The sequence below is a fragment of the Hemitrygon akajei genome, chromosome 7 (genome assembly GCF_048418815.1).
Source record: "Hemitrygon akajei chromosome 7, sHemAka1.3, whole genome shotgun sequence".
Taxonomy (NCBI): domain Eukaryota; kingdom Metazoa; phylum Chordata; class Chondrichthyes; order Myliobatiformes; family Dasyatidae; genus Hemitrygon; species Hemitrygon akajei.
The window spans coordinates 140,755,128-140,783,016 of NC_133130.1; the positions used below are offsets into that span (position 1 = coordinate 140,755,128).

Genomic DNA, 27,889 nt, shown 5'->3' on the forward strand with positions numbered 1-27,889 from the left:
TCTGCTTGGCGCCAGAGGTCGCGACGTGTAACCAGGACTTGGGATGTGCGCTATAGATAGATATATATTACTACTTATTATATATATTACTTATTATAATATATTGCAATGGCGTGCTGTAGCAAAACAACAAAATTTTCCGACATGTGCCAATGATATTAAACCTGGCTCGAATTCTGATTCAGTAACAATTGTGCAAAATTACACTGCCAACTGGCCGGTGGTGTAGTGGCAGCCGCCCAGACTTCGTGAGTGGTCGCCAGTTCGAATCCAGCCGGCTCCTCGCTGGCTGGAGCGTCGAGCTAGCCACTCAGCCTTGTTAACAAAAAACAGACAAAAATGCTCAAGAAACGTTGCTGCCCGATGAGGGACACCATCAAAATTATACTGCAGTATATAAAAAAGTGACAGCTTGAGACCAGAAATCGTGTTTATTTGATGTTGATTCACAGAATGCTTTGACGGTGGTCCTGTGGTTGTATTCCCAATGGATCCTGCTGGGGTTATAGAGGCAGCAATCTCTAACTGCTTTCTCTGGGAGCCTCTGCACTGCCAACCCCAGGCAGGGAGTTGTACATTCACCGTGGACACATGGCGTGGCGTCCACCATCCACGGGCAGGGTGACACCAGTGATGAAGGACGCTGCGTCAGACGCAAGGAAGGCGATGGTCTGGGCCACTTCGTCCACCTGCCCAGGACGGCCTAGGGCATGGGTCACCTTGCATTTGTTCACGAACTGAAAGGAAAAGGAGGGATGTGGTCAGCCACCACTGCATTCCCCACCCACCTCCTGAAACCATCTGCTCCCCCCCTTCCCCACACTGGATACTCCAGCCCACACATCGCCCAAAACCAGCTGTTCTGCTATCCCACGATAACAGGCCCTTCCGGCCCAATGAGCCCACGCTGTCCCATGCGACCAATTAACTTGCTAACCCCTACATCTTTGGAATGTGGGAGGAAACCATTTGCTCACCGGGAGAACATATAAACAATTTATTTGTTTGTAACTTACAGTAATTTATGTCTTACAGTCTACTGCTGTTACAAAACAACAGATTTCACAACATGTCAGTGATCTTCTACAAATGTACCGTGGAGAACACTGACTGGCTGCATCGCCGGCTGGGTATGGGGGGAAGGGCTCCTGCACAAGACTGAAGTAAGTTGCTGAAACTCGTAAAATTAGTCAGCTAGTTACTAGCCTCTGTAGTATCCAAGACATCTTCATGGAGTGGTGTCTCAGAAAGGTGGCGTCCATTATTAAAGACCCCCATCACCCAGGACATGCCCTCTTCTCATTGTTACCGCCTGGTAGGAGATACAGAAGCCTGATGTCGGAACAGCTTCTTCCCCTCTGCCATCTGATTTCTAAATTAACATTGAAGCCATGAACACTACCTCACTACTTTTCATTGCTGTTATTTTTGTACTATTTAAACTTAATAGACATATATCCTTACAGTAATTCACTTTTATCTCTATATTTATCATGTATTGTATTGTACTGCTGCCATAAAGTTAATGAATTTCACAACATATGCCCGTGATATTAAACCTGATTCTGATCTCAATGAAGAGTTCTTCAGCCTGGCCTCCTATAACCTACAACATTCAAATCATAGCATCCATCCCCTGAATGGAGCTTCTACGGCAGCAAACCCAACACAAAGCAGTCCTGTTGTTGAGCATCGCAAGACTGGAGTTGGTACCCAGCCTCCTCATCTCTGGTACAACCTGCACCATTTCCACAATGCTCTGTGTCCAACGGCTTCCAGTGCTCAGACAGCAATGTCGGGGGAACATCGCGTCACACGCAGCCCTAACTGGAAGAGCTATCAACCGTTTCCTTTGTCACTTGTAGAACACCATCGCAGCCAGCAGCACTGTAGTAGCACCATTCCTACACCATCTGTGTGGTTCAAGAAATTCCACCAAGCAGAAGGTGAGGTACGAGTGCTGGTGTCGGCCAGGAGGGTGGTGTAATTGAAACAAAAACACTCAAGTCCACAGGTATTTGGATAGGCCTTCTTAACCAAAGTCAACCTGCATAGCAGCTTTGAGTGTCCTATGGACTTGGACCCCAAGATCCCTCTGATCCTCCACACTGCCAAGAGTCTTACCATTAACGCTATATTCTGCCATCATATTTGACCTACCAAAATGAACCACCTCACACTTATCTGGGTTGACCTCCATCTGCCACTTCTCAGCCCAGTTTTGCATCCTATCGATGTCCCCCTGTAACCTCTGACAGCCCTCCACACTGTCCACAACACCCCCAACCTTTGTGTCATCAGCAAATTTAATAAACCATCCCTCCACTTCCTCATCCAGGTCATTTATAAAAATCATGAAGAGTAAGGGTCCCAGAACAGATCCCTGAGGCACACCACTGGTCACCGGCCTCCATGCAGAATATGACCCATCTACAACCACTCTTTGCCTTCTGTGGGCAAGCCAGTTCTGGATCCACAAAGTAATGTCCCCTTGAATCCCATGCTTCCTTACTTTCTCAGTAAGCCTTGCATGGGGTACCTTATCAAATGCTTTGCTGAAATCCATATACACTACATCTACTGCCATACCTTCATCACTGTGTTTAGTCACATCCTCAAGAAAATTCAATCAGGCTCGTAAGGCACAACCTGCCCTTGACAAAGCCATGCTGACTATTCCTAATCATATTATGCCTCTACAAATGTTCATAAATCCTGCCTCTCAGGATTTTCTCCATCAACTTACCAACCACTGAAGACTCACTGGCCTATAATTTCCTGGGCTATCCCTACTCCCTTTCTTGAATAAGGGAACAACATCCGCAACCATCCAATCCTCCAAAACCTCTCCTGTCCTCATTGATGATGCAAAGATCATTGCCTGAGGCTCAGCAATCTCCTCCCACACTTCCCACAGTATCATGGGGTACATCCCATCCGGTCCTGGTGACTTATCCAACAATGCTTTCCAAAAGCTCCAGCACATCCTCTTCCTTAATATCTACATTCTCAAGCTTCACAGTCCACTGCAAGTCATCCCTACAATCACCAAGATCCTTTTCAAAGTGAATACTAAAGTATTCATTAAGTACCTCCACTATTTCCTCCAGTTCCATACGCATTTTTCCACTGTCACACTTGATTGGTCCTATTCTGTCACGTCTTATCCTCTTGCGCTTCACATACTTGTAGAATGCCTTGGGGTTTTCCTTAATCCTGTCCGCCAATGCCTTCTCATGGCCCCTTCTGGCTCTCCTAATTTCATTCTTGAGCTCCTTCCTGCTAGCCTTATAATCTTCTAGATTCCTAACATTACCTAGTTTTTTTGAACCTTTCATAAGCTCTTACAACAGCCTTCGTACACCATGGACCTTGTACCCTACCATCCTTTCCACCTCTCCCTCATGCAAAAACTAACAGATCGTCCATCCGGATACAGACATGGCAGCCCAAACATCAAACCCCAAACCCACCCCCCCAACCTCTCCCTCACGCAAAAACTAACAGATAACACCCGCCCTGCCCCCCCCCCCCGGGCACAGCAGCTAAAACATCAAACCCAAACCCCCAACCTCTCCCTCAAAAAACTAACGAATCACCCCACCCGGACACAGACATGGCAGCTCAAACATCATACCCCAAAACCCCAACCTCTTCCTCACACAAAAACTAACAGATCGCCCACCTAAACACAGACATGGCAGCTAAAACATCATTCCCAAACCTCCAAACTCTCCCTCGCACAAAAACTAACAGATTACCTCCCTCCCCGAGCATGGCAGCTAAAACATCAAACCCCTAACCCCCCAACCTCTTCCTCACACAGAAACTAACAGATCACCCCCCCCCCCCAGGGCATGGCAGCTAAAACATCATACCCAAACCTCCAAACTCTCCTTCGCACAAAAACTAAAAGATCACCCCCCCCCCACCCCTCAGGGCATGGCAGCTAAAACATCAAACCCCAAACCCCAAGCTCCTCCCACACAAAAAAGGGACAATAACATTAACCAACCAACCTGTCCTTACCCAAAATAGTAACGTAACCCCCCCCCACCCACTAATCAGCAACAATGAAAACACAGAAAAACTGAAGGAGACCGGCATAAATTACACTCCACACCAATAATCACATAGGTCTCGGAATTTCGAAAACATGCTCTATCAGCATCGAGAGCAACAGCTTGATCTTAGGGTTCAACGTTTAAGAGGTTTGGATAGGTATATGGATGCTAGGGGTGTGGAGGGCCATGGTCCCAGTGCAGGTCGATGCGAGTCGGCAGATTAAATGGTTCGGCATGGACTAGATGGGCCAAAGGGCCTGTTTCTGTGCTGTACTTTTGTATGACTCTGAAGAGCCCACTGCAAGAGTTAGAAGATGGATGAAGGAAGGCGAGAACTATGCACCATGAGCAGAATTAGGGATGATCAGAGGCCTCAACAACACTGAGCAGACATGGGACACAGGAGCATAGCCCACTCTGAACTGACTTAACCTATCCCTAACCCACAAATAGACCACAGTCAGACAACAAAACTAGGTCCAGTGATGAGCCTTTATCAATTTAGAATAAAATGCACACCTAAAGCAAACCCATGCATTAAGGCAAATGTTCTGAGTCTATGATTTAGTGTAGGCTCACAACAAGCCCCTAATGTCAGCTTCTTTAACAATATTAACCTTTTCTGAAGAACACTGTCACACCTCAGGTGTGTGTGCTTAGCCCACGGCCCTACTCTCTATATACACGTGACTGTGTGGCTAGGCAAAGCTTAAATACCATCTGTAAATGTGCTGACACACAACCATTATTGGTAGAATCTCAGGTGGTGATGAGAGGGCATACTGCAACTAGTGGAGTGGTGTCGCAGCAACAACCTGGCACTCAACGTCAGTAAGACGAAAGAGCCGAATGTGGACTTCAGGAGGGGTAAGGCAAGGGAACACATACCAATCCTCATAGAGGGATCAGAAGTGGAGAGAGTGAGCAGCTTCAAGCTCCTGGGTGTCAAGATCTCTGAGGATCTAACCTGGTCCCAACATATCGAAGTACTGTAGTTATAAAGAAGGCAACTCAGCAGCTATACTTTATTAGGAGATTGAAGAGTTTTGGCATGTCAACAAATACACTCAAAAACGTCTATAGTTGTGCAGTGGAGAGCATTCTGACAGGCTGCATCATTGTCTGGTATGGAGGGGCTACTGCACAGGACCAAAAGAAGCTGCAGAAGGTTGTAAATCTAGTCACCTCCATCTTGGGTACTAGCCTACAAAGTACCCAGGACATCTTCAGGAAGTGGTGTCTTAGAAAGGCAGCGTCCATTATTAAGGACCTCCAGCACCCAGGGCATGCCCTTTTCTCACTGTTACCATCAGGTAGGAGATACAGAAGCCTGAAGGCACACACTCAGTGATTCGGGAACAGCTTCTTCCCCTCTGCCTTCCGATTCCTAAATGGACTTTGCATCTTTGGACACTACCTCACTTTTTAAAAAAAATATACAGTATTTCTTCTTTTGCATGTTTAAAAAAAAATCTATTCAATATACGTAAATGATTTACTTGTTTATTTATTATTATTATTTTCTTTTTTTTTTGCTGTGTTATGAGTGATGAACAGACCTGATGGTCAATGGGGTGCAGAGTTAACCATTCCCAAACCCCCCCCCCCGAGAACTACGAACTATTGCTGTTGCTATGCTGCTCATGAGAGAGAGAGAGAGAGAGATAAAGCACAGGCAAGAACATTTGCTACAGATAAGAGGGGGAGAGAGACTGTTGATTTACTGTATTATGACTCTTCCTGGATTATTTACCTTTCACTACAAGAACTTTACTTTGCTCGTTAACATTCCTCAGGAGATAGCAGGAGTGGCCTGATTTGATGGACACGGTCATTCAGATTTGATGGATAGCTGACACCCTGTGAGTGGGGATAAAAGACAGGTTTGGAGAGACACCCTCCAGACACGCCAGTGGACACTGACTGAGTGTTGGGAACTCACAGAAAGGTGGGGGCTTCGGAGACCGAACCAGGAGATCGGTCAGTAAAGCTCACAGTGTTACAGCAGGGCCGGTGGGGACTTGTGTGTGTGTCCACTCATGCCAGAGTGACGAGTCCACCACAGAAGAACGGTCTAGCTGAAGAACAGAGGGGTCATAACTGAATGACCACAACGACACGACGGATTAAGAAAGCCACAAAAGGTTTGCCTGCTGTAGCTGTTACCTCTCGCTCGCTCTCTCTCTCCCCAACGATTTCAACACAACAACCATAACCACCTCAGCATTTATGAACTGAACTCTATACTTTCCTATGACAATTCATTTATGCCTAGACATCGATAGAGCTTGTTTATTATTGATTATTATTATTCCTACACTTTTAGGTTTATTACTGCTAACTTGTTTTATATGTATATTTGCATTTTTGATATTGTATTGTGTAGTTTATTAACAAAAACCTTTAGTCTGGTACCACCAGATTCCAACGGATTCTTCTTTCTCTGCTGGTCAGACACCCAGTTACGGGGTACGTAACAGCTGCTACTTCATGTATTATATTGAACTGCTGCTGCTAAGTTGACAAATTTCACGTCACATGCCGGTGATAATAAACCTGATTCTGAACATAAATTTAGCCTATACCTTCTAGTGTAAGCACAGCTGTAGGATAAAGGGAATCAAGATCTGGGCGAGGTTTTGTGGTGGTCACCAGTGAGGTTGGTAATCTCAGATGCTGAGCATTAGCAAACACAAGACAGGTGAAATGGGGACACCTCTTTTACCCTTATTAGGGAGAGAGAGAGCCTGTGGTATGTTGAATTACTGGGTGAACAAGTATTCTTTGGGGTACTGCTAGTCTGTGTCTTTACTGATGCTTTGCGGCATGCTTGAGTGCTCGGTGGAGGGTGCCGATGCTTTTTTGCTGGTGGGGGGGGATCATTGCTTTGCCACTGCTTATGTGTGGGGGGAGAGAAATGGGGGGGCTTTGGGGTTCTAACATTTGACTGTCATTCATTCTTTGGGGCACTCCTCTGTTTTCATGGATGTTTGCAAAGAAAAAGCAAAATGTATATTGTATACATTTCTCTGACATTAAATGTACCTACTGAAGAGGTAATCACTCCTCCCCTCACCCTGCTGCCCACATGCAGATGCCCCTTCCCTTGATCAGAGGAGGCCTGACGGTAGCAGGCTCCAGCCCGAGCCACTACTGACACTTACCTCAGTATAAGCCTCCTCGGTCAGACCAGCTCTCTTGTGGATATCCGTAATGATGACTCCAGGACTGGAAAAGAGGAGAATGACAGAAAGCAGGGAAGGGGTGCTGGGGATTGCGAGGCAGACGGGCTAGCGAGGTATAGAATGAGCAGGCTTCGTGTTGTTTCAGTTGGTGAGCGTCCCTGGCCTCTGCACCCGGATTCAGCTCTCGTCTCCTGCTCAGGGGCCAAGTGTATGACCACGTTGGGCAAGCAGCACCCGGGTCAGCCGTGACGCCCTCAGGAGTCAAATATCCTGATCACGCACATGAAAGGCTACAAGAGGCTGAGCGGAAGTACGTAACTGAGACTGCGCTTTCGTAGAGAAGTGTTGTTGGAAAAGGAAGGACGCAATGAAGCAACAACAGAAACATAAATGCCGAAGCAGGGAGGAATTAGACAGATGCGTTTTCCTGCACTACTCACCTCACAGCATTCACCCGAACGTTCTTGGGGGCCAGATCTGTGGGGATGTGGCATACAGTTAGTCAGGGATTTTCATTCTGATCCAAGATCCCAACACAACTGTGCATTCTGGCATAAAGAGGGGGATGAGATGAGATGAGAGGAGCCCCATGGAGTTGGTATACCTTACAGTGTGGCATAAGCTGTCAGATATAATCTCGTCACATAGTACGGCTCTCTGGTGCCTGCAGAGCATCATCGCGGGGACGCGGTAACAAGGAGGATTGATGGGGCTGGTACGTTTGATGTAGATTTCCAACAAAGTCCACGTGGCCGCAGGAGTAGTAGCAGAAGATTGGAGGGGAGCAAGTGTTATTTCTTTGTGGGTAGTATTGAGAAATATACCTGAAATATAATCACTATGTACTAGCTATTTACTACACTATGTAATCACTCCTATGTACTGAATATTACTATGTATTATTTTACTAGACACATTTTGCTATGTATTGTTTTACTAGATACCTTGTATTCTCTTAGCTGCATACTGTGGCAGTTAAAGAACACCTGTTTAGCTAGCAGCACTATTAGCTGAAATGTACTCCATGTATTACACTCAGCCTTTGTTTCGTAAGAGATAACGGTGGCGGACAGGATGGTATGAGCAAGAAATGTAATGTGAGGGAGGTTGTCTGGAAAAATAACCTTGGCCAGGAATAGAGCCCCAATGCGAACTGGAAAGAAATAATGGTGGCGCACCGAGAGCTAAGCAAGAGCGATTGATTAGTTAATGAATAGATGATATGCAATTAAAAATTGATTGGGTATGCTGGTGAAACCGAAATGTAACTGAGATAAAAATTACTATAAAGAATGCTGTACACCGGAGCTCGGGGGGCTTTCGGTGACAAGTTCATTGATTGCCTCAGCCTTTGTTTGCAAATAAAGGTTTAAACTTCTCGAGGAATTGTCTGCGTCTCCTGGTCATTTCAAGTAACCACGACAAAATTGGCGTCACGAACAGGATCGGAAAGAGACCCGTGAAAAAGATTCAGTGGGTTGAGGCCGCTTCCCGGTCCCTTGGGAGCCCTCACAGAGCTAACAGAATTACGGGTGCACCCAGAAAAAAGGTAAGCGCTTTTTGCGACAATTTGGACTAAAATTCTGTTGGTTTTGGGGGTCTCGGGGACTCAGAGGTGTATAGCAACTGCCGAAGGGTCTCTCCGATCCAAAGAATCTGGCAGAATTAGGGGTTTGACAGGAAGCTCAGGGGATTGATCGAGAACACTGCAGTGGGGGTAAGTACGAATAAGGTAATAAGAAGTTGAGTAAAGAAAATTCCACGTGGTGTTGGTAAGTCCCTGTGGATACCGCTTCGCACGAAGCAAAGGGCTGAACGGGCAGGGAAAGGAAAAATAGAGAAAATTCCTGTGGATACCGCTTCGTATGAAACGAAGGGTTGAATGGGCAGGGAGAGTGAAGAGAAACTTCTGTGAGTACTGCCCTAGGCTGAGGGCTGCTCGGACAGAACGGAATAGAAGGTAAGAAGAATTTGATAAATTGTTTGAACACTGGTAGAATAAACTGTAGGGCTAGGCATGGAGATAGGATCAGGGAGGTATTTGAACTGCGAGATTTTTTAAAAAGAAATAATACCCAAGAGAAGAAGAGAATAACATGGCGGAAGAAAAAGGAACAGCAGTAGACATACTGTGCAAGAAATTCCCGGTAAGTAGAGGTGAGATTATTGCAATTTCAGAGAAATGGGGAAAAAAGAACCAAAAACCTGCGCACAAAATGGCCAAAAGAAGGGACATTCGATGTAAGCTTGTGTGAAGAGATGGAAGCACTAATTAAAAATCATAAACCAAACGATAAGTCCAAGAAAAGGGAGGAAAGGAGAGAGCAGGAGATGGAAGTGTTGAAACTTTTTAGGATGGAAGGAGAGAGATTGAGAAAGACAGGCAGGATATTGATAATAAATGAAAAAGACAAAAGGGAACAGGAAAAACAGTTGGGTGGGGGAGAGGAAAAACCTAACAGAAACCCGGCTTCAGCTCCATACACGGATCTGAAAGAAGTAGAAAGACCCCCTCCCTATTATGAGCAGGGAACACCCAAGCAGTGCCCCATGATATCAGGAACAGTAAGCCTGCAGGGGGAAGTAGAGGTCTGGGACCCTGAGGAGGAAAGAAGGAAATATGAGAGGGTGAGAGAGGTGCTGAAGAACAAGATAGAGGGAGAAAAGATAAGGATGGAACAGGAAAGAAGGGAGATGGAAAGAGAAGTGGAAAGGCTACAGCAGCTGAGAGAGAAGAGGGATTATGAGGAGTATCGGTTACACTGTAGAGACAGACAGACTAGAAGAGAACAGGAATCATCTAGACGGCAAGAATGGAGTGAGTTGAGAGGAAGTTGGAGGAAGGTAGGAGACAAGAGTTTGGAGGAAGCATGAGAGAGGACGGAGAGGCAGATATTGGAGATGGAAGAGGGGACTAGAGTGGAGAAGGAGCAAGGAAGAAGGTATACCCCAGGAAGGTATGAGTGGCAGCCAGTAGTACTAGGGCCAGCAATAGATGAAGAACCAAGTGAGGAAGGAAGCTTGATTACATGGAACGGGGAGAAGGAAATGCTGCCACTGCTGGTAAAGGGATCAGGACAAGTACAGTATATCCCTTGGGGATCCCAGGACCTGGAAGGGCTGAAAAATACTCTGCCTAGTCTGCATGAGGGGGCAGGAAAGTGGATTAGAGCCTTTGAGGAAACAACAGGACGATTGTTGGCTATGGGAGATTTGAAGGCACTGCTGATAAGGTTGATGGGAACTTCCAAGCTAAAAGAACTGATGGAAATGGCTGGCTTACAGAATGTGGACAGCCCACAGACTGATGGGACCAATTTTGATCCAGTGAGGCAGAGGGTATGGCAGGCCCTCAGGAAGCTTTAAATCCACCCAGAGTGGACCCCAAAGCCTTAAAGGGGGAACCACTGGGAGACACTGAAAACCCAGCAGCCTATGTAGAAAACCAGTTGAAAAGGTGGAGACTGGAGACTGAGCAAGAGGTGGAAAATAGCTTGTTTCTGAACTCACTGTTCCGACAAAGCATTCTGGACGCAATGCCTCCGCAGGTCGTCTAAATTGGAGGAAGTGGTTGGGCTGTCGTCGCTGACCCCACAAGCATTCAGTGATCACGTAGTCCACACGGTGGAGAAATATCGGAGAGACAAACGAAAGCTGGCTGGGCAGCAAGAAGAGGTACAGCAAAAGCTATTGCAAATGCAGCTCGAAGAACTGAAAAAGGAAAAAGAAAAAGGCAAAAAGATGCTGCCAGCCACCACCAGTGTGAGTACAGCCATTAAAGTGAATGAAGTACCACTAGATGGAGGAACCGGTCATTCTGTCAGTCAAGGGCCAGAAAACCCCATGCCAATAATGAATGTCTTCGGAGGAGCATTTCCACAGATGCCCTATTGGGGACAGAGTAGATTTAAGCAATAGCCCAGAGAGGACTGGAAGTCCCAAGGAGGGGGGCAGAGGAGTTATGGGCAGACTGGTTAGGAAGCAGACTAGAGGGATGGGGTGCGTGGCTGACTAAAATGGCAATGACTGCAGGTATTGTGCTGATAAGTTGTGCATTTATTCTGTGCTATTTTCTTCCATGTCTCAAGACTTTGATAGTGCGTGCGACAGCAAAACAATTTCCGATGCTCCTGGAAATTGTTGAATCTGACCCCAGACAAGGAGAAAAACTGATGATGTACTGTTACAGTCTGCGCGATGCATCAGATGGACTGGAGGGTGTTAATGATGTGGACACTAGTCTGTAAAGGTGTCTGAATCTTTTTTCCTGTCTCAGCTACGGAGGGACAGATTTTTGGCTCAGCAGCCTAGGGTAACAGAGAGAGATCATTTTGAGCTCCGAGTACGGAAATTGTAGTTGACCCAAATTTGGGATTAAATACTAGACTTTATTTTGGCTTTGGTGCACAGCCTCTGAGTGTTCTCTTTCTGTGTGAGACCCTGTGGGTCTCAAAGGGGGGATTATATTGAGAAATATACCTGAAATATAATCACTATGTACTAGCTATTTACTACACTATGTAATCACTCCTATGTACTGAATATTACTACGTATTATTTTACTAGACATATTTTGCTATGTATTCTTTTACTAGATACCTTGTATTCTCTTAGCTACATACTGTGGCAGTTAAAGAACACCTGTTTAGCTAGCAGCACTATTAGCTGAAATGTACCCCATGTATTACACTCAGCCTTTGTTTAGTAAGAGATAACGGTGGCGGACAGGATGGTACGAGCAGGAAATGTAATGTGAGGGAGGTTGTCTGGAAAAATAACCTTGGTCAGGAATAGAGCCCCAATGCGAACTGGAAAGAAATAATGGTGGCGCACCGAGAGCTAGGCAAGAGCGATTGATTAGTTAATGAATAGATGATATGCAATTAAAAATTGATTGGGTATGCTAATAAAACTGAAAATGTAACTGAGATAAGAAATTACTATAAAGAATGCTGTACACTGGAGCTCGGTGGGCTTTCAGTGACAAGTTCATTGATTGCCTCAGCCTTTGTTTGCAAATAAAGGTTTAAACTTCTCGAGGAATTGTCTGCGTCTCCTGGTCATTTCAAGTAACCACGACAGTAGGCACACGGATGAAAGAAAAACGAAGGGTTATGTGGGAGGGAAGGATTAGATTGTTCTTCCAGTAGATTAAAAGGCTGGCACAACATAATGGGCCGAAGGGTTTGTACTGTGCTGTAATGTTTGATGTTCTAAGTTTACTGGAAAGAGATCAGAGGAGATGTGAGGATGAAGTCAGGAGTGGTAAATTGTAGCTAAGGAAATAGGCAGGCTGGACTAGTTTCTTTTGGAAGGGGACACTGACAGGAGGCCTGACCAAGGTTAACATTATTGGTAAGGACCCATTTCCTTTAGCAGCAGGGGGCATGGGTTTAAAGTAATTGGCAGAAGGATTAGAGACAGACAGACTACGTGTGGTATGGAACTCACTTCCTGAAGAGGTTGCAGGGATGGAAACCCTCATCACATTGAGCTGGGAAGTGCAGTTGAATATCTTCTTCAACAGGTACAGGCATAATGGGCCGAATGTCCTCCCTGTATGTCATGCATTGTTTGTGATTCACTGAGGCCCAGAGGCAGGCACTGGTGCAGCGACCGAGCCCTGCTGTCCCTTCAGAACAGAAAGCAGCCACATGCAGATACACAAGTCACCCTGAACACACATGGACACCTACGGCCTCCTCTTACCTACACACCTAACCTCCCATCTGCACACACTGTAAGGTTTACTCCAACAGATGCATCCTCAAATAAACATTGATGTAGTCTCTCACTATTCTTCCTTTCTGCTCAATGGATCAACGCAGGGAGAGTTTAACTCTGTGCTTGCGTGGTAGGTAAGGCAGCCCGGATGCCAAGGCAAAACTCAAAATCTTAAGTCGTCTAAGTTAATAAAATTCAAAGGAGAATGTTCAGCAGGGGCCGCTCTCACCCAGAGCCAAACAGCGAGTGAACTGGTCCAGGGCTGATTTCGACATACAGTAGGCCACAACTCCAGGGAACTGTGGGAAGACAAGAAGAAAACGGTGGATGTGTATCCTGTGTCACCAAGCTACCATCACCATGCTCAGCATTCTGTAAGGATCACTGTCTCCCAGAATTCATGTAAACCTCTATACCGCACCTTCTCTGTAAGGTCTGAACACTGTATTCATATTTCTGCACCTGGGTATTTTAGAACCAAAATGAAGGATAGGCTCAGTCAGCACTTGAAAGGCAATTTCTAAAATCCAAGTTCCACCCCACCAAGATAAAGGAGACTTCACCCTACATCCGACCCTTGTTTAAACCCGGTGGTCAGGTTACCAGGCAAGTAGCAACCGTGTCTCTATCAAGGCAGGATTTCGTCATCACTGCTGAAAAATGTGAGCCCCATGGATTTTACTGGAGTGGAACCAATTAGTCCTAACAACACATTTCCTGTATAATAATTCTAACACATCTCCACCTCTCCGATTACTCATTACCTTCAGCTGGTAATGTTCCTACACCCCTGACCTGGAGGGCACACATGATCATCTTGACTCCCCAGCCCTGCCTGAGGAAATTTCCTGTGCCTGGCTACCACCTGCCCCCTACAACAAATCAGGAAAATTGTAGGGCTTACAGTATATTTTTAACCTCATTCATCAAAAGAGTGAAAAAGCAGTGAATCTGTGCCCCACCTATTCTGGGAACTACTCAGAATATCATGAGAAGAAAATTCTATCTCGAGTCTGAGTCAGACGGCATGAAAATTGGCCCTTGGTATTCGATAACATTCGATGTGAAGAAGATTCCATTCCGAGACATAAGGGTCTGCTGAACAGTTGTAGCCCTCTACACACTGGGCCGGACACTTAGGAGAAACAACTAAGATACTGGTGATTTGAGGTTTAAAAGGTAATGGAGGGGGTGTAATTGGGAGAGAAGACTTAAGCTGGGGACAAACAACAAGGCAGCTCGTGTAGTTACTGCCCAGCACCATCTTTTGGTTGACAAGGAAAACTTTAACCATCATCATCAACACCTAAGGCGGATATTTTAAAGGCTACATTGTAAGTTGTAAACCAGCAGTTGTCCATGTGGACTTTCAGAAGCTGTCTGATAGAGAGAGGGATTGTGAGGAATGGATGTGAGCGAGAGATTGATTCGAATGGACATGTTGGAGTCAGGAGAAAGGTGATGTGAGGGGTGGTGCTCCTGGGCACAAGTATAAGGATGTTGAAAGGGCCAGAGGGTTACATAGGCACACGGGCAGCACAATGGCAGCACTAGTCGAGGCGCTGCTTCACACCTCCCGTGAACCAAGTTCACTCCTGGTTTCTCACCCTGCTGTCTGTGTGGAGTTTTCACATTCTTCCTGTAAGCTACGTGTGCTTCCCCTGGTGCTCTGATTTCCTCTCATGTCCCTAAAAAGTGCCTGAAAGGTTTGTTGACCATGTGTAGGCAAGGGGTGGAATCTGGTGGCAGTTGATGAGAGGTGTGGGGAGAATAAAAAATGGGATTAATAAGGATTAGGTGTGGATTCAGTGAGCCATTTCGCATTCTGTCTATTTATGACTCAAGAACAGTGCGAGGCAGCAAGAAAGAAGAGTTACCATAGTTGTACTGAAAGGTGCATTAGATTATCAAGACATACAAAATAAGCAATAAGGCAAAACTGTAGTAAATGACATTGGATGTGAAGAAGAGATGTGGATCGAGGAAAGGCAAACTCAACTACTTTCAGAGAGATTTGTTTGTATTTACATACAAAGAGACAAATCTAAAAAGTTAACAAGCACCAAAACTTCTTATCTTGGCTTGGGAACACTGAAAATTATTTCAAGGTAAGTGGAGCATTAGAGGGAAGGTATTGAGCTAAAGTTGTACTCAGCTTCAGTAGTGTGCAGAAGTCCTAGCGACAGATATGTAGATAGGATGCCTAAGACTTCTCCACAATACTAAAGTGATTTTATGTATTGCATTGTACAGCTGCTGCAAAAATAGAAGCAAATTTCATGACATATGTGAGTGATGATAACCCTATTCTGATATGGGTCTCTACTGTGGACTGTGAGTGGGAAAGAGGCAGTGAGAGGGGAATCATAGTTGGGAAAAGGATAGGGAGCAGGAAGCACCAGAGTGACATTCTGTAATGCACTATAATTCATTTGTTTGGAATGGTATGACCTTGTCTGGTGTCTCAGGGCTGGGTGTGTCTGCATCTGCCTCACCCTTCCACCCCTGGCACTCTTTGTCTGTCACCTATTCCACACCCCTCCTGCGGCCCTCCACCCTCACCATTCCCTACATCCTTTGCTCCCGCCAGGTTTACAAACTCGCTCTCCACTCCATGTTGACAAATACAGTACTGTGCCAACGTCTTAGCCCTAGCAATGTATATGCATCTGCCTAAGACTTTTGCACAGTACTGTATAGCAGACTCCAACTGTTGCCACAAACCAGCACTGGGTTTCGTACCTCAGCATGGAGAGGTGAGCAGAAAGTAGAATGCAGAGGAACAGAGAGAAAGCAGGAACAATCTTAAAAAACAGAGCTTGGCTGTTCAGCAGGAAACCAGGCAGGCCTTCAAACGGAAAACAGCTTAAGTGTGGAGCTACCCTTGTTCATTGCCACTTCTAGGGGGAATTGTGAACACATGAGCAGATCAGGGAAGCCTTGATAGCTGAAGGAGTAGAGAGATCAAGGGGGCAGGAAAATGAGGTACAAGGTTCTATCCGAGGCCCCGGAGGAGACAGAGGGGGTCTACAGAGACAGTAACTGTCTGGACCATCACATTGCCAAGGAATACTGCACTCCCAGCCAAAAGCATAACCTTGGGACGAGGACAGTTAAAAATAGAATGTAGTTAACTAAAAATGAACATTTCATCATCTCTACACTCACTGATCGCTGGCCGTTAACACTGGATACGTTGACAATGCAGCCTTTGGTTTTGATGAGGTGAGGGACAGCCAGTTGTGTGAGATGGTACACAGACCTGTCGAAGAAATCACCAAGAAAAATATTTAAATAAACGTCTGAGAACACTTTCCATTTGCACATGGTCACACTGCATCTTCACCTGTGAAGAGTTAATTATTATTACAGCATTCCTATAAAGTTAAATCATAATTTTAATTAGATCTGTGAAATGAGTGAGATGCAGACCTAAACTTATATCAGTTTAAAACCATGAAAAAATTGGTAACATGATAGAGAGTGGTGTGTGTGTGGAATTCACTGCCAGTGAAGGTGGTAGAGGCGGATACAATAGGATCTTTTAGGAGTCTCTTAGATAGGTACATGGAGCTTAGAACAATAGAGGGTTATGCAGTAGAGAAATTCTAGACAGCTTCTAGAGTAGATTACATGGCTGGCACAACATTGTTGGTCGAAGGGCCTGTAATGTGCTGCAAATTTTTATGTTTCTATGATATAGAGAAGCTTGAAAAGTTAATAATGGTCAGGCTTCAACTGCGTTCCTTTCATTCCCTCCCAGAGAGAACACATAGTATTGGGACATCAAAAATTCAGCGCTCCTCATTAGCAATGGGGGGAGGGGTGGTATAGAAAGGAAAACAAGCCAAGAGCACAGAGTGACTCTGAACTGAGTCTTCAGAGAGAGACACTGAAGCTGGTTAATATTAAGAAATTTTTATTCATCTCAACAAGCTGACTTTCTCTTAAAGATTCTCTAAAGTTTAGAGTCCAAACTCAAAGTACATCATGTTTTTATTTAAGAAGAAAGAGAATGAGCAGGTGATTCAATACAATTTCAATAGCTACAAGAACAGTGTTTACTGCGATACTGAGAGTCTGGCAAATGGTTCCACTGAATTCCACATTTACAGTAGGAGCACACTCTAACTGACAAGATGCTGCTGAATGTTCAAACACCTTTGCTGGGAGAAAGGGATTCAATATGGATAGTCTTAAAGCCCCTGAGGTCAGGAAGCCCCAGCACCCAAAATTAATGTTATGAGGGCTAACTCTCTGGGTACCCAATTAATGACAGAGCAAAAATTCCTGGGACCGTGTTTGATGTGCCAGTTGACAAAATAACTTGGTCAGTGTCTGTTGCCTGGTTTGATGCAGGCTATTTAACATACACCATTGTCTGATGAATAGGAGAACATCTCTCGGTCATGTCAGTTTGCAAACCATATCTTTGACCACTTTATTGGTTTGCAAAGCTGCCCTTTTCATTGCAGACTGATTACTACTTGTAATTTTACATTAGGACTGAAGACTGGTTCTTGTTTGAATTCACCTCTACCAAGTTCACATACATAATTCCATAACTCCTGAATCCCAAACAGAGTACATCAGACCTCACTGAGAGTGACATGCCCAAAGAGAATCCATACCTGACGTTAATGTTCATAATGTGATCGAACTGTTCCACGCTTGTGCTTTCAATGGTTCCCAAGAGCAGGATCCCCGCACTGTTCACCAGCACGTCCAGCTGTCCATAGAAGCTCACTGTTTTCTCTATCACCTGGTTCACACTTGCCTCATCTGTCAGGTCACCGGGTAACAGCAGGGGCTGATGAAGCACAGAGTAAAATGCTCAGTAACCACACACCTTCCCACATCGAGTGACAGATTACCTCATGGATGAAAAGAGTTGCCCTTCAGGTTCCTATTAAATCTTGGCCCTCCCACCTTAAACCCAAGTTCTTGATTCCCTAACTCTAGGGAGCTCTAGGGAATTTGCCTATCGCCACAATAGGTCAACAACAGATGCAATCTCAGTGGCTCTTCACACAGCCTGAGACCACCTGGACAATAAAAACACCCATGTCAGGATGCTGTTTGTCAATCATAGCCTAGCATTTAATACCATCATTCCCACAATCCTGACTGCAAAGTTGCAGAACTTGGGCCTCTGTACCTCCGTCTGCAATTGGATCCTCGACTTCCTAACCAGAAGACAACAATCTGTGTGGATTGGTGATAACACTTCCTCCTCGCTGATGATTAACACTGGCGTACCTCAGAGATATGTGCTTAGCCCATTGCTCTACTCTCTCTATATCCATGATTGTGTGACTAGGCATAGCTCAAATACCATCTATAAATTTTCTGATAATATAACCATTGTTGATAGAATCTCAGGTGGTGACGAGAAGGTGTACAGGAGTGAGATCTGCCAACTAGTGGAGTGGTGTCACAGCAACAACCTGGCACTCACTGTCAGTCAGATGAAAGAGCTGATTGTGGACTTCAGGAAGGGTAAGACGAAGGAACACATACCAATCCTCATAAAGGGATCAGAAGTGGAGAGAGTGAGCAGCTTCAAGTTCCTGGGTGTCAAGATCTCTGAGGATCTAAACTGGTCCCAACATATTGAAGCAGTTATAAAGAAGGCAAGACAATGGCTATACTTTACCAGGAGTTTGAGGAGATTTGGTATGTCAACAATACATTCAAAAACTTCTATAGATGTACTGTGGAGAGCATTCTGGCAGGCTGCATCACTGTCTGGTATGGGAGGGGAGCTACTGCACAGGACCAAAAGAAGCTGAAGTGGGTTGTACATTTAGTCAACTCCATCTTGGGTATCAGCTTACAAAGTACCCAGGACATCTTCAAGGAGCGGTGTCTCAGAAAGGCAGCGTCCATTATTAAGGACCTCCAGCACCCAGTGCATGCCCTTTTCTCACTGTTACCATCAGGTAGGAGATACAGAAGCCTGAAGGCACACACTCAGTGATTCAGGAACAGCTTCTTCCCCTCTGCCTTCCGATTCCTAAATGGACATTGAACCCTTGGACACTATATCACTTTTTAAATATATATTATTTCTGTCTTTTGCATGATTTTTAATCTATTCGATATATGTATACTGTAATTGATTATTTAATTATTATTTTGTTTTTGTTCTATATTATGCATTGCTTTGAACTGCTGCTGCTAAGTTAACAAAGTTCACAACACATGCCAGTGATAATAAGCCTGATTCTGAGGAAAAAAGTGTGTACTCATCTTATCTATCCCCCTCTTGGTTTTATACACCTTTATACCATCACCCCTCATTCTCCTCTACTCCAATGAAAAAAGACCCAGCTGCTCAAACTCTCTCCACAACTCAGTCCTTCCAGTTTCAGCAACATCTCATAAATCTTCTCTGAGCTCTGTCCAGATTAATCACATCTCTCCTACCAAAACCGAACACAATATTCCAAACTTGGCCTCACCGATCGATGTCTTGTGTAACTGCAACATAACATCCCAACTTCTATACTCAAGACCTGACTGATGAAGGCCGACATGCCAAAAACCCTCCATTTTCAGGGAACCATGGACTTGTACACCTAGGTGCCTCCTGTTCTACAACTTCCCCACGGCCTTAACTAAATCTCTCATAATCGTAATGCCGAGTTACCCCCCACCCCAACCTCCTTCGTTCCAGTGAAAACAAACTCTGACTGTCCAATTCCTTCCTCCACTCTCTCCAGCATGATCACATCCTTGCTATCATGTGAACACAACACTTCTGATGTGACCGAACTGGTGTTTTGCAAAATTGCTCGATAACACGCCACCTCTTATATTCTGTGCTCTGGCCTATGAAGGGAAACATGCTGTAAGCTGCCTTCACCATTATTTCTTGACACCCCATCACTATGTACATTCCTATCCCTATCTGACTTCTCAAAGTGCATCACCTCGCACTTGTCAGTATTAAATTCTGTCCGCCAACAATCCTCCTAACTTTTCATCTGCTGGAGCCTTAGACAACTTCCATCGCTATCCACTACAACGCCAATTTTTGTGTCATGCTACTATGGATCAGGACAAAATCCAATGGTTAAGGCACAGTTCACCTTGCACACAAATATCTGCAGGCATCACCTGGTCCACAGGACTCTCAGCTCAGAGTAACCTCAGGTCCAAGTTTATTCCTAGCAAAGCTGGGGGAAATCAAGGATTTTGTGATCCCATCCATAGATCCCTCAAAGTTGCTGCACAAATTGATAGGGTGGTTAACAAGGCCGATGGTGCGTTGGCCTTCATTAGTCCGGAGACTGAGCTTAAGTCAAATTTTGTAGTTCTATAGAAGTCTGTTTAGACCGCACTTGGAGTTCTGTGTTCAGTTCTAGTTATATCATTATAGGAAGAACGTGGATATTTTAGAGAAAGTGCAGAGGAGATTTACCAAGGCGTTGCCTGGATTAGAACAGGCTGAACAAGTTAGGACTTTTCTAACCCAAAGGACATATGTTTAAGATCAGCGGAGGAAAGTTTAAAGGAGATGTCAGAAGTTTATTTTTGACATAGTACGGACAGGTGCCTGGAATGCACTGCTGGGAGTCTCTTGGATAATAGGCTGATGGATGTAGGAAGAAGTGGAGTTATGGGCTATGTAGGAGGGAAGGGTTCAATTGATCGTGGAGCAAGTTATACACATCAGCATTAAAAATCATGGGCTGAAGGGCCTATACTGTGCCATACTGTTCTATGTCTTATGTTCTCAGCTGGCACCCCAGAGTCATATTCAGACATTACTACAGAGCGTTGCTGCTCTAAAACTAGACAGGCTGTATACCACAGTCCTGTGAGGTCTTGTTGTAGGGGAAAAGAGTCATTGTGTTTTGGAGGAAGAGTTTTCCCTGCTGTCCTGGGCAGATAGTCTGTTTACAGTTTGTACATTCATAATAAGAATTAGGCGATTTGACCCATTCCTTCCTGGCTGATTTATCGTTGCTCTTAACCCCATTCGCCTACCTTCTGCCCATAACCTTTGATGCTCTGATTAATCAAGAACCTATCAACCTCTGCCTTAAATATTCCCAATGAACTGGCCTGCACAGCCATCTGTGGCAATGAACTCCGCAGATTCACCACTCTTTTTCCTCATCTCTATTCTAAATGGAAGTCTCTCTGATCCTAAGCTTCCCCACTATAGAAAACATCCACTCTATCTGGGCCTTTCAATGTTTAACAGGTTTCAAAGAGATCCCCCCACATTCTTCTAAACTCCAGCGACTAAAGGCCCAGAGCCATCAAACACTCCTCATGTTAACCCTCTCATTCATGGGGTCATAATCCTGAATCTCCTCTGGACCCTCTCGAATGCCAGCGTATCTTTTCTTCAATAAGGCGCCCAAAATTGTTCATAATACTCCAAGCGCAGCCTGACTTAGAATCTCTTAGCATTATATCCTTGTTGTATTCTAGTCCTCACAAAATGAAAGCTAAAATTGCATTTGCATTCCTTACCACTGACTCAACCTACAAGTTTAGAAACATAGAACACCTACAGCACAATACAGGCCCTTTGGCCCACAAAACTGTGCCAAACATGTCCTTAACTTAGAAATTACCTAGGGCTACTGATAGCTCTCCATTTTTCTGAGTACCTGTCCAGGAGACTCTTAAAAGACCCTATTGTATCCACCTCCACCATCATTGCCAGGAGCCCATTCCACGCACTCAACACCCTCTGCCTAAAAAACTTACCCCTGACATCTCCTCTGTACCTACTTTCAAGCACCTTAAAACTGTGTCCTCTCGTGGTAGCCATTTCAGCCCTAGGAAACAGCCTCTGACTATCCCAATGATCAATACCTCTCATTGCTTTATACACCTCTATCAGGTCACCTCTCATCCTCTGTCGCTCCAAGGAAAAAAGGCTGAATTCACTCTACCTATTCTCATATGGCATGCTCCCCAATCCAGGCAACATCCTTGAAAATCTCCTCTGCACCCTGTCTATTGTTTCTATGTATCAATGTCCTGCTGTAACTTCCGACAGCCCTCCACAAAAGCCACAACATCCCCAACCTTTGTGTCATCAGCAGATTTACTAACCTATCCCTCCACTTCCTCATCCAGGTCATTTATAAAAATCATTAAGAGTAAGGACCCCAGAACAGATCCCTGAGGCACACCACTGGTGACCGACCACCATGCAGAATATGGCCCATCTACAATCGCTCTTTGCCTTCTGTGGGCAAGCCAGTTCTGGATCCACAAAGCAATGTCCCCTTGGATCCCATGCCTTCTTACTTCCTCAATCCACCAAGGCCCCTTCTGGCTCTCCCAATTTCTTTCTTAAGCTCCTTTCTGCTAGCCTTATAACCTTCTAGATCTCTATCATTACCTAGTTTTTTGTACCTTTCATAAGCTCTTCTTTTCTTCTTGACTAGATTTACAACAGCCTTTGTACACCACGATTCCTGTACCCTACCATCCTTTCCATCTCAGTGGAACGTACCTATGCAGAACCCCATGCAAATATCCCCTGAGCATTTGCTACATTTCTTCCGTATGCTTCCATGAGAACATCTGTTCCCAATTTATGCTTCCAAGTTCCTGCCTGATAGCCTCATATTTCCCCATACTCCAATTAAATGTTTCCTAACTTGTCTGTTAGGAACTGTCTGTTAACTGATCCCACTGAGAGATCTGACACCTGATCAGATTCATTTCCCAATACCAAATCAAGTACAGCCTCTCCTCTTGTAGGCTTATCTACATAGTGTTGTTACGTACCCCGTAACTGGGTCACTTACCAGCAAAGATAGAGAGGTCCGTTGAAGTCTGATGGTACTATTTTTTAAAAGTCTTTATTTATAAAGGGGCACAAAAATAAGATTAATACAAACATTCAGATAATATACGTCGTCAATACTCAATCTAAAAGCGCGGGTATAGTAATAATCATCAATAAGAAATAGCTCTGTCATTTGTCTAGGGGATAATATATTGTCCGATGGAAATATAAAAGTCACTCAAGTCCTGCAGGCTTCAGCCTCTGGGGACCGCTGGGTTTTCACTTGTTGGAGAGAGAGAGATTTGTGAGAAAAGAAACTTGCCCGGGTCTTTTGATGAGGCCAATCCGTTGAGTCGGGGGAGTTGGTTCCCCATTGTTAGTTCAAGAAAATCGTTTCTGTGGTACCCGCCACCAATTCTCAGGCAAGGGAACCGAACGCACGTGGCTTCCTTCAAATGGCTGCCCGCTATTATGGGATCGCTAGCGTGTCTTCTGGTGCGTCTGAGGGGCCGTCTCTACAGCCCCTCTTTTATCTTGACACGCAGGGTAGTATATGTCAATCAGGTCGGGGGTGATGCAATCTCTCTCTCAACCAGCCCACTTTGCCCAAGGGCTTGCACGTATCCTAGTCCCCAATCCACAAATGTGTCTCCAAGAGACAATGGCCAATGTCGCGTTATTTTGCATCGCCGGGGAACGAGGCATCCGGCACGTCTCCCTCCCATTTCCTGGGTCCACTGACCCCCCCCCCCCCAGTGCTCTTGCGATTCTCACAAAGGAGGGGGCTGCGGGCATAACACCTGTGATTCTCACAAAGGAGGGGGCTGCGGGCATGACAGTGTCAAGAAAGCTTCTTGAACACACCTAACAAACTCCACCCCATCTAAACCAGTCGCTCTAGGGAGATGCCAATCGATATTTAGGAAATTAAAATCTCCCACAACAACCCTGTTATTATTACTCCTTTCCAGGATCTGTCTCCCTACCTACTTCTTGATGTCCCTGTTACTATTGGGTGGTCTATAAAAAACCCCTTCCTGTTCCTAACTTCTACCCACAGAGACTCAGTAGACAATCCTTCCATGTCTTCCTCCTTTTCTGCAGCCGTGACACTACCTTTGATCAACAGTGCCATGCCCCCACCTCTTTTGCCTCCCTCCCTGTCCTTTCTGAAACATTTAAAGCCTGGCACTCAAAGTAACCATTCCTGCCCCTGAGCCATCCAAGTCTCTGTAATGGCCACAACATCATAGCTCCAAGCACTGATCCACGTTCTAAGCTCATCTGCTTTGTTCATACTACTCCTTGTATTAACATAAACACATCTCAAACCATCGGTCTGAGCGCGTCCCTTCTCTATCACCTGCCTATCCTCCCTTTTGCACAGTCTTCAAGCTTTCTCTATTTGTGAGCCAACTGTCTCTTCAGTTTGGTTCCCACCCCCTAGCAATCCTAGTTTAAACTCCCCCCAATAGTCTTAGCAAACCTTCCCGCCAAGATATTGGTTCCCCCTGGGATTCAAGTGCAACCTGTCCTTTTTGTACAGGTCATTCCTGCCCCAAAAGAGGTCCCAATGATCCAGAAATCTGAATCCCTGCCCCCTGCTCCAATCCCTCAGCCATACATTTATCCTCCACCTCACTCTATTCCCAAACTCATGTGGCACAGGCAGTAATCCTGAGATTACTACCTTTGTGATCCTGCTTCTCAACTTCCTTTCTAACTCCCTGTAGTCTGTTTTCAGGACCTCTTCCTTTTTCCTGCTTATGTCGTTGTTACCAGTATGTAATATGACCTCTGGCTGTTCTCCTTCCCTCTTCAGGGTATAATGGACGTGGTCAGAAACATCCTGGACCCTGGCACCCGGGAGGCAAACTACCATCTGTGTTTCTTTCCTGCACCCACAGAATCGCCTGTCTAACCCCCTAACTACAGAGTCCCCTATCACTGCTGCCATCCTCTTCCTTTCCCTACCCTTCTGAGCCACTGGGTCAGACTCTGTGCCAGAGGCACGGCCACTGTTGCTTCCCCCAAGTAGGCTGTTTCCCCCAACAGTACCCAAACAGGAGTACTTATTGGTTGTGGGACCTTGCTGAGCCAAACTGGCAGCTGCACTAAGTCCACCATACAACTCCAGCTCCAACAACAATCCAATAGGAGGGGCTTTGTCAACCCATCTCCCTTTGGTCTGGTTCTGTACTGAACAGGAGCTGAGCAAACTTCCACAAAAATGGGGTGGCCCACATCCCAAAAACATGAAGGCTGGCAGATTAACGGGCTACCGTAGCGGTGTGCTACACGCAGCGCTAAAATAACGACACGGAGTCGTTAAACTGCAATTAAAGATGATTTTATTCCAACTTCACAGCCTTGCTTTAAAGCCTCCCTCATCCCGCCCTCCCCGGGCGCGGATGCTCTAAGGGACACGTACTCACAAACCCCCGCAGGCTTTTTCCCTTTGTTGCGGACCTGGCCTTTGTGCCGGCGCACTGGCTATTTGTGAGCCGGTTCGAGTGCGCTAGGAAGTGGGTCGCCACACTACTACAAATTACCCTTAGTGTGTCAGTGAGTGGTTGAATCTGGGGATACTGAAGGAATAAATATGGAAATAGTGTAATTGGGTGGTTGAAAGTCAGCATGGACTCGACGGGTTGAAGGGCCTGTTTCTGTGCTGTATCTCTCTATGACTCTGGCAATGGAGAAAAGTGTTCACACTGTATTGAATATCAGCCAACATTTATCCCCCTACCACTCCTCCCTGCCTCCAGTTCCAGCCCCACTTACCGTGCTTGAGCCGACCTCCTCACATTCTTTGCACACTTTGTTCAGGTTTTCCACGTTCCGTCCATTCAGAGCCAGTTTGACTCCGAGCCTGGCGAACAGGATGGCTGTCCCAGCTCCAATTCCTGAACTTGCCCCAGTGATCAGAGCCACCTTCCCACTGAGCGACAAACACTGCAACAGCGAGTCAGACAGCACAAGGTCAGTGCCCCAGACACGGAACGGGCAGACATTAGATAGCACAGGGTCAGTGCCTGAGATACAGGACAACAGGCAGAAATGAGACAGACAGCACAGGGTCAGTGCCTGAGATACAGGACAACAGGCAGAAATGAGACAGACAGCACAGGGTTGGTGCCCGAGATACAAGACAACAGGCAGAAATGAGACAGTCAGCACAGGGTTGGTGCCTGAGATACAGGACAACAGGCAGAAATGAGACAGACAGCACAGGGTCGGTGCCCGAGATACAGGACAACAGGCAGAAATGAGACAGACAGCACAGGGTCGGTGCCTGAGATACAGGATAACAGGCAGAAATGAGACAGACAGCACAGGGTTGGTGCCCGAGATACAAGACAACAGGCAGAAATGAGACAGTCAGCACAGGGTTGGTGCCTGAGATACAGGACAACAGGCAGAAATGAGACAGACAGCACAGGGTCGGTGCCCGAGATACAGGACAACAGGCAGAAATGAGACAGACAGCACAGGGTCGGTGCCTGAGATACAGGATAACAGGCAGAAATGAGACAGACAGCACAGGGTCGGTGCCCGAGATACAGGACAACAGCAGAAATGAGACAGACAGCACAGGGTCGGTGCCTGATACAGGACCAGCAAACATCAGTCAGTGCCCCAGGTAAAGGACAGGCAGAAACAAGGCAGGCAGTACAGGATCAGTGCCCAAGATACAGTCAGGCAGACATCAGAATGTCACACAGCAGAGGGTATTTGGGCACTTGGTGTGGAGGGGTGGGGGATGAGTCAATCAGAGGACCTCCTGGGTTCAGCCAGGTTCACAGATCCAGGCCAGCAGGGCATCTGTCTGAGGCTCCTGCCTCCCCTCCTCCAGGAGTACAGTGGAGCAGTGAGCAGGGCTGCAGTCTGTGTTAAGTCTGCATGGGTTTCCGAACGCCATGAGAGTTGGTATTTTAGTGGGCCACAGTAAGTCGCCCCTATTGTGTAGGTGAGCAGTACAAAGTGGGGGCAGCTGAGACAGCTATCACATACCGAATGGGCCAAAGAGCCTGGCCTCCTGCTGTACGCATGACTGTTGTTTGTGTGCCCGATTCCTCCGACTCTCTAGAGGCCATCAAGAACCAACGGGAACCACAGCGACTGGAGGGCATTCTGGATAGCGAGGATCATATTTTAACTTGAAACCGCGATGAGTGTTGTAAATGTGTTAAATATATTAGTTTAAGGAAAGTGTCGACACTCAGTTTACGGGTCAGATGGAGAGTGGCACTGGGAAGGTCGAGACCCTCACCCCACCACAGGGAGTATCGGGAAAATTACGCTCCAGTGGCGGGGCAATAGGGGAAAACAGGGGGTGGGAGGGAGGATAGGAGAGTGAGGGGCAACAGTGAGGAGACAAGGGATGCAGGAGGGTACTGCAAGAGGTTTGGGGAGGGGGTAGGGGGCGGTTGACAGGGAGGAAGGGAAGAGGCTGGTCGGGCTGTCGCTCTCCTTTCCACGGGGGGGGGAGAGAAGGGGAGTGTAAGGAGGGGCTGAGGCGGAAGGGAGAAGGTATCGGTCAGTCTCTGTCACCTGCGTAAGTTCTCCCATGTGAGCCGCCATGTTTATTAAAGGAGCAGCTGCTTCCAATTTAAAGGAGCCGGCCGGCGCTTGCTTCCCTCAGTACCGTTCCGGCTCCGGCGGGGCAATTTAGTGAGCACACAGACAGGCCCTTCGGCCCCTCTTATCCTTACCGGCGACTTAGTACACCGATTCCCCTTTACCAGCCCGTAGCTATGCCGGCCATTCGTCAATCCGGTGCCACCCGGACTACCTTGAATTTATTCACTTTGAATTAATCAAAACAAATAAAACAATGTTCCAGAAAGCCAGGCTTGGTTAAAGGTAGCGCTGGAAACCGATACATTTAAATACGTCAAAAAAATATAAAACAGGTCCCTCAGCCTGTCGAACGTCAATCTCTAAATTCAACTAATACTAACCCCATTTTTTAAAAGCTTCCCCCATATTCCCATCAACTTCCTCCCGTCACACACACTGAGGATCATTTACAGTGAACGAAACCCCATCAATTCGCGCGTCTTTGGGTTGTGAGGAAAAGCTGGAGCACCCAGAGGCATCCACAGGGAGAACACACAGACTGCACCCTACAGTGATGAACTAGTAGG

General features: G+C 46.1%; 1 protein-coding gene across 1 annotated transcript; it reads right to left on the reverse strand.

Moving 5' to 3' along the window:
* Positions 1–412: 412 nt before the first annotated feature.
* On the reverse strand, positions 413–27,403 carry LOC140730984 (3-oxoacyl-[acyl-carrier-protein] reductase FabG). Its single transcript, XM_073052129.1, has 8 exons — positions 27,294–27,403; positions 25,524–25,694; positions 17,605–17,783; positions 16,142–16,235; positions 13,203–13,272; positions 7,690–7,726; positions 7,229–7,292; positions 413–737 (listed from the first exon to the last, which is right to left on the reverse strand). Exons 1-8 carry the CDS (start codon positions 27,321–27,323, stop codon positions 579–581), a joined length of 804 nt encoding a protein of 267 aa, XP_072908230.1. The 5' UTR covers positions 27,324–27,403; the 3' UTR covers positions 413–578.
* Positions 27,404–27,889: the final 486 nt, after the last annotated feature.